General features: G+C 61.4%; 1 protein-coding gene across 1 annotated transcript; it reads right to left on the reverse strand.

Moving 5' to 3' along the window:
- Positions 1-1366: 1366 nt before the first annotated feature.
- Positions 1367-6637, reverse strand: LOC102991095 (keratin, type I cytoskeletal 17). The gene is made up of 8 exons (XM_007129076.3): positions 6075-6637; positions 4936-5018; positions 4385-4541; positions 3606-3767; positions 2854-2979; positions 2531-2751; positions 2413-2438; positions 1367-1588 (listed from the first exon to the last, which is right to left on the reverse strand). Exons 1-8 carry the CDS (start codon positions 6555-6557, stop codon positions 1494-1496), a joined length of 1353 nt encoding a protein of 450 aa, XP_007129138.2. The 5' UTR covers positions 6558-6637; the 3' UTR covers positions 1367-1493.
- Between the last annotated feature and the right edge of the window lie 598 nt (positions 6638-7235).

Consider the following 7235-nt stretch of genomic DNA (forward strand, 5'->3'; position numbering starts at 1 on the left):
CGAACCCGTGTCCCCTGCATCGGCAGGCGGACTCTCAACCACTGCGCCACCAGGGAAGCTCCAGAGAGGCCCTTTGACCTGCCCAAAGTCCTCACACCCCGCTGCCCACGTCATAGACATCGCTCACGCCCCTGCGCTACCTGCTCCTCCCGGGCCTCCGCGGGTCCCAAGCCTCCACCACGCCAGGCCTCTGGGGGCTCTGGCTGCTCCTGCCCCCTCCCTGCCCCGGCCGCGCCCTCAGTCTCCAGGCACCGGGCGAGAGCACGTGTTTGGAGGGGGCCTGTCAGTGAACCGGGGTGAGGGCATACCTCCTCCCGTTAACACCTTCCACCCACCCCCACTTCTTGAAGAAAACCAGGAAATCAGACCCGCCTGGCCCAGTGCTTTCCAGATTTACTCAGAGAAAGACTTCCGGGGCTCCTCTCCTGCTGGCTCAGCGCCTGGCCGTGGAGTGACGGGGGCGGGGCTGGAGGGTGTCGGAGCGGCTGAGGCAGGAGAGGACGGCCCCTCCCCCTTCCCCAGGAGGCAGCTTCCCACTTCTCCGACCTCCAAGCTGCTGGAACCAAGAGGGGACAAACTGCCAGGGAGGGCAGTGCAGCTCCCCAGGCACAGCCTCCCCCGAACGCCCCATCCTGAGCTCACCATTTGAAGACATATCCCTGGGAGAGGCCCCACCCTCTCTCCCACACCTGCCTTCTCTGGAAGCGCAGGTCTCAGCTCACATTCCTGGGGTTGAGGCGATGGGAGCATCCGGACCCACAAACCCCTTCTAGGGGTTTCCTGAGACTCACACAGGAACCTGGGCCCTAATCACCCAGCCTGCCTCCCCGCCTTCCATCCTCCATCCCCCCCTTCAGGAGGATCCTGATTCCTGGCCTGGCCTGCCTCCCTGCCCCTCCCCACCTTGTCCCCTCTTAGAGGAGGACACAGCCCACAGGGCTGTGAGGGGCAACCGATGGGATGCTTTATCCCTGAGCCTCTGGCTCCTGAGATCTTCCTGTCCATTTATGGATGAGAAAATGAGGCTCAGTGAGGGGAAGGCACTGCCCAAGGTCATGGACCCAATTACAGGCCAAGAGGAGGACACCTAAGACCGCCCCCTGACACGCTGACCTCAACCTGGGTCTGGCACTGGCTGGACCACCCTCCCAGGGATCACCAGCCCTTGGGAGATAAAAAGCAGCCCCCCTCCCCTCGAGCTCTGCCCAGACCTAGTCTTCACCCTGTTCTAAGATGACCCCTGACCTCCAAGTCAACAACAGTGGGTGTCCACGGACTCCTCCCCCTGCCCCCGTTCGCCCCCCCACCGGTTCACCCCTTCTGCGCTAGGGCCACGTTAGTGGCCACAACCAGAGAGCATTCCATGTCTCAGTTAACGAGCTTTATTGGTCAGGGAGGGGGGATGGGAAGAGGACTGAAGCGGGGGGCTGGGGCTACAGTGGCTGCGGAGCCAATGGGGGGCCCCAGAGGGACTGGCTGGGGGAGCAGAGTCCTCAGTGGGTGGTCTGGTGGACCTCCTCGCGGGAGGAGATGACCCTGCCATCCTGGACTTCTTCCACAATGGTGCGCACCTGGCGGGTGGTCACAGCTGCAGGAGACAGACACTCAGGGTGGGCGGGGGGCCAAGAGGTCCTGGCTCAGCCCCCAGTCCCCTGAGTGGAGCCGGCTTTCTCCCCCATGGCCACTTGGTGTCCACGCCTCTGCTGGCCCCTCAACATCACATCCGCACAGGTGTCCCCCTGACCTTGCCACTCCCTCCCTCCCACCCTGTTCCTTGCTGGTGCCCCTGGGTGAATACTGCCTCCCAAATAGATGGTTTGATTCTGACCCACATGTCCTTCTGCAAGAGGAAGACTGCACAGACTGGATGCTACACGAAATGGGGTCTGTCTCTATTTCTCTGCAGTCTCAAGGGCATGGATTATGCTCCCTGCAGAAGCGGATCTCCAAGACAAGACCCTGGTCCACACCCTTAGGCTAGATGCCCCAGGGCTGGGATTTTTTCTTCCCCATCAGACTGGGATCTGGAGGACAAGGACCAAGTCCCTGTCTGCCCTCAGACAAGAGACTCCAGACACAAGACTGCTTTTGTTCATCTGTAGGGTCCCAAGAGCAAAGATCGTGAGACCATGTCCCTACCTCCCCATCAGATGAGAGTCTCCAGGGCTGGGACCGTGTCTCCCACCTCAGACTAGGATCTTCAAGGTAAGGGCCATTTCCCTGCCTCTCGCCCATTGGACCAGATAGTGTCCCGCTCACTTGATTAGGACCCTGAGCCCTACCGGGTCCCTTCCCCCACCCCTGCTGAGCATCAGCCATCATTTCCTGGAGCTCCTGGACACCCTCCCCCAGCAACGTACAGGTGGGTGGCCTGCCCCGTGCAGCCCCACCCTCAGCAACCAAGATGCTTACGTTCTCTGGACTTGTACTGAGGCAGCCTGCAAAGAAAGAGAGAGAGAAGATTAGATGTGGGTCTCAGCCTCACCTCTGCCCCAGGCCCCCAGCCCTGGCCCTGGGCCCCCCCGCTCACTGGGTGTCCTCGCCCTCCAGCAGGCGGTGGTAGGTGGCGATCTCCTGCTCCAGCCGCGTCTTCACGTCCAGCAGCATCTGGTACTCCTGGCTCTGCTGTGCCATCTCGCAGCGCAGCTGGGCCAGCTGCTCCTCCACGCTGCAGATCAGCCCCTGGATCTGGGACAGCTGCAGGCAGTAGCGGTTCTCTGTCTCCGCCAGGCTACCCTCCAGAGATGCTTTCTGCAGGAGAGAGGGAGGGGCAGGGGTCAGAAGGGTTCTCAGTGCCCCCTCCAGGGACCTGGGCGCCTCCCCCACACCCCCGAGGCCTGGCAGCGCCCCTACCATGCTGAGCTGGGACTGCAGCTCGATCTCCAGGTTCTGCAGGGTGCGCCGGAGCTCTGAGACCTCGCTCTTGCTGCTCTGCACCAGCTCGCTGTTGGTGGCCACCTCGCGGTTCAGTTCCTCTGTCTGCAGACAGGACACAGGACAGGGCAGCGTGAGCCCAGCTTCCCTTCTCCAAGGCAGGCGACCCCCATGGCCTCCATATGCTCAGCCCAGAGTCCACTCTGTGCCCAGACAGGCACCTGGGCTCTCCCCACTCTCCCCAATCCCCCCTCACCATGGCCACATTCCTGACCTCCCCTGGGCCTCTCAGGCCTCCTCCCAAACCTGACTGTGGGAGCAGTGCCTTCTCACCAGCTTCCCACTTCCCAGAACCCAGAAGCCTTTGAAGGGATGTTAAGTTTTATGTTTAATCCCTGCAAATGTAAAGCACAAGAATAGGAAACTTGAGAACCAGCCAGGACAGTAGCCAGGCCCCTGGTGCTAGTTCCTGACTTCTTGAGGGACAGATGCAAGCTCCTGGGGTCTTGACCCTCTGGTTTTATTCCTGAGGGGTCTCCCTACCGACCCACCAGATCCCAGCTTCAGCCAAGCTCCAGGCCTGTGGATGCAACAGGGGACCCTGACCCCCGCTGTCCGTGTGGCTCACCGGGGATAAGGTAGCCAAGATGCCAGGCGCTGGGCTTACTGTGGGGACTCAAGCCTTGCACCCCATCCCCTGGGGGAAGCCTCTGGCCTGTGGCAGCCCCCACCTTGCAGAAGAACCAGTCCTCGGCGTCTTTGCGGTTCTTCTCTGCCATCTTCTCGTACTGCTCGCGCATCTCGTTCAGGATGCGGCTCAGGTCCACGCCGGGCGCGGCGTCCATCTCCACGTTGATCTCACGGCCCACCTGGCCTCGCAGGACGTTCATCTCCTGTGGAGGAGGGGATGGTGGGTGTGGGCATGCATCCTGATCTCTCACTCCCAACCCTTCCCAGGCAAGTTCTCCAGACCCCTCCCAAGGACACCTCCTTTGTTCTGCCTGCCCTCTACTCTCTGACCCTCTGAATGATTTTTATTCACCTGCTCTATGTGGGCTTTGCCTCCACCATCAGGCTAGGGGTTCCCTGAGGACAGATTCTGTGTTTCCTCCATTAGACTGAGGGCTCTCTGAAGATAAAATCTAATTCTTAGGCCTGAGCCCCCAAAACATCCCGTCTAGTTTCCAAACTTCTACCTAGGGGCCAGATTCGAGGGTTTGAGCTGGGACAAGGGGGCAACCTCCTCGATTATCTCCTGTCCTGGTGAGGGAAGCCAGGAGGGGCAGAAGAGGCCTCCGCGGGCCCCTGGGAGGCTCCCCAGATGCAGGGAAACAAGGTAGTAAGTGGAGGAGGCTGCCCTGCGTAGGGATCAGGGCTCTGCAGACAGAGCAGCGCTGTAAGGCGACCAGCCTGGACACCTGTGCCCTTCCCACAGTCTCAACCTGGCAACGCCCCAGAGTCCTGCCACCCGCTCAGCATCTTCTTTGACCTCCTGTCCCGGCTGCCTCACCTCCTCGTGATTTTTCCGGAGGTAGGCCAGCTCCTCCTTGAGGTTCTCGATCTGCATCTCCAGGTCGGCTCTGGCCAGGGTCAGCTCGTCCAGCACCCTGCGCAGGCCACTGATGTCGGCCTCCACGCTCGCGCGCAGGGCCCGCTCCGTCTCGAACCTGCGAAGGGAACCAGAGACCTCCGTCAAGATGCTGGGACTGGCAGGTGCGGGTTCTGGCCAGCACCCTGCCTCCGAACGATGAGGGGGTGGAGTAGAAGCCCATCGCAGCCCTGGGGGCCTGGGACCACGCAGGGCAAGACCCCACCCCCACCTGGCTTCCTGGGTCCTCTCCCCTCTGCCTCCTGCCCCCCCTCCCGCTCCTCCATCACCTGACTAAGCCCAGCAACCTTCAGCATCTGCTGCGTTTGCTGCCTCCTGGGCTAAGAGGTGCAGGACTCTTAGCAGGCACTCCCCCAGCCCCAGCTCCTGGACCTTGCCACCAGCACCTGAGGAGTCCTGGGGTAGGGAGGGGTGCCCCCAGTTCCTCCCCAGCCTCCCTGGCCAGGGCTCACTTGGTGCGGAAATCATCAGCAGCCAGACGGGTGTTGTCAATTGGCAGCAGGATGTTGGCATTGTCCATGGTGGCCACGAGGATCTGGGGAGATGGGAGAGTAATCAGGTCACTGGGTGGGAGTAGCTCAGCACAGACCAGGGTTCTGAGACGGGTCTCTCTGTCTGGGGGCCAGGATGTGGCTGCCTCCTCCAGGAAGGCTCCCTTCCCACCCAGCCATTCCCCTTTACTGCATTACAGTTGGTAAGAGAGGCGGGGCCAGCCCGAGTCTGAGGGCTGAAACCTTGCCCCCCTCCCCCATGCCAGCCTCTGCCTTAAACCAGAGTGGACAGCCATCTGGGAGTGCCAGGCTGGGAATGCAGGAGAGCAAGAAAAGAATGGGAGGGTGCCCCGGGGCAGAAGCTGTTCCCCAATCCTGGAAAGAGGACGGATAAGGGAAACCTCATTTTACAGTTGGGGATAGAGTGTCCCTGAGAGGCTCCCCCAAAAAGGAAGACTAGAGGAACCCTCACCAAAGAGTAGTTCCAAATCAGAAGTCATGACCCCTGCTAAGCCCTGACCCCGGGCTCCAGCAGGCAGCCCCAGCCCCGCCCCAGGTTTGCTGAGCCCCAGTCTTGAGGGCGCAGCAGGAGAGATAGGGAAGCCAGAAAAATCTCCAAATAAGGCATACAAGTGGCCTCCCGAGGTCCCGTCCCCTCTCTCTCTCGCCTCCTCCTCCTATCAGGTGCCAGCAGGAACTCACTCAGACCCCTGACCCCACCGTAGCCCTACCTCTTGTTCCAAGGAAAGAGGTGCCTGAGTATCCGGCGACCCCAGGGGCCCAGCCCTCCACATGCATCCATTCATCCTATCCTACAATCACACAAGGTGGCAAAAAGCTCCATGATGGGAAACTGCGGCTCAAAGGAGCTCCACAAGGCCTGCTTGTCCCTAGCCCAGGCTGCTGCCCCCAAAAAAGAGACCATAGGCCACAAGGTGGCCCCAAGATGGGCTCCCAGAAGCCAAGCCGGATCCGAGCTGTCCTTAGTTCCCCAAGACCCTTTGGTAGCCCCCAGGCTGGACTCCAGGCCTTGGTCAAGGGCAGGAGGTAGGGGAGGAAAAGCTGTGCCCCGCCAGGTCCCCTCCCACCACAGCCCCTACCTTGTTCTTCAGGTCCTCGATGGTCTTGAAGTAGGAGCTGTAGTCGCAAGTCGGCTCTGGCCCCTGCTTCTGGTACCAGTCGTGGATCTTCACCTCCAGCTCCCTGTTGGCCTCCTCCAGGATACGCACCTTATCCAGGTAGGAGGCCAGGCGGTCGTTGAGGTTCTGCATGGTGGCCTTCTCGCTGCCCCCCAGCAGCCCATCACCACCTCCAAAGCCACTGCCACAGCCACCAGTGCCAAAGCCGCCGCTGCCATAGCCACCGCTGCCATAGCCGCCGCTGCCATAGCCGCCGCTGCCATAGCCGCCACTGCCATAGCCACCGCCAGAGCCGAAGCTGTAGCAGCTAGAGTAGCTGCCGCCCCCAAGGGCATTGCCCAGGCTGCCAGACAGCTGGCAGGGGGTGAAGGACAAGCCGCCCCCCAGGCCAGAGGAGCCCTTGATGGAGGTGGAGGAGGAGAACTGGCGGTTGGTGGTGGTCATGGTGGCGGCAGCGGGTGGCAGGCAGACAGACACGGAGAGAGAGGGCTCGAGAGGAGAGAGGCCCAAGGTGTGTGTTACTGCCAGGGCTCGCCCGCCTCCTTTATAGGCCCTGACAAATGGGCGTAACGATTACAACAGGCTCGCTCCTCTGTTCCCATTCCCCTGGGCTTTCATCACCGCTGGCTGCCCGCCAGCTCCCAGGTGACTGTGGGTCTCCTTCCCTCCCACCATCGGGGCTTTGCATCATTTCTCCGAACCCCCGTGCTGGGCGTCTGCTTGTGTGTATGTGCATGTCCCTGGTCTCAGGCCTGTCACCTGTAATTCAGGCAGGCCCTGCAGCTAAGCTTTCCCATGACCTAATATGGACAAGAGGAATAAGCAGGACGTCACCGTCACTGAGCCCTCCCAGGCAGCTGCCCCCAGCCACACACCACACCACACACGATCCTGGCCCTGGGCGAGGTGCAGGGGAGACAGCGAGGACGGACCGGCACCCCATCCTGCCTTGGAAACTAGACCCAAACCCACCAGGCTCACCACACAGTAGCTCGTTCAGGTCTCAGATTACCACCCCATTTACAGATAAGGAAACTGGGGCTTGTAGAGGGAAAGTGTCCCACCGCCCCACCTAACTCAGAACGGGGCTGGCAGGGCTTCATCCTTCATCGCACCCTGCCA

Source organism: Physeter macrocephalus, chromosome 14 (assembly GCF_002837175.3).
Source record: "Physeter macrocephalus isolate SW-GA chromosome 14, ASM283717v5, whole genome shotgun sequence".
Lineage (NCBI taxonomy): Eukaryota > Metazoa > Chordata > Mammalia > Artiodactyla > Physeteridae > Physeter > Physeter macrocephalus.

Excerpts from the sequence above, each read along its gene's own strand:
- LOC102991095 (XM_007129076.3), bottom strand. The coding sequence starts at position 6,557 with ATGACCACCACCAACCGCCAGTTCTCCTCCTCCACCTCCATCAAGGGC. Across the intron at positions 2,980-3,605 it reads AGGACTGGTTCTTCTGCAAG|ACAGAGGAACTGAACCGCGA; the intron begins GTGGGGGCTGCC and ends TCCTGTCTGCAG. Across the intron at positions 1,589-2,412 it reads TCAGTACAAGTCCAGAGAAC|CTGTGACCACCCGCCAGGTG; the intron begins GTAAGCATCTTG and ends TGTCTCCTGCAG.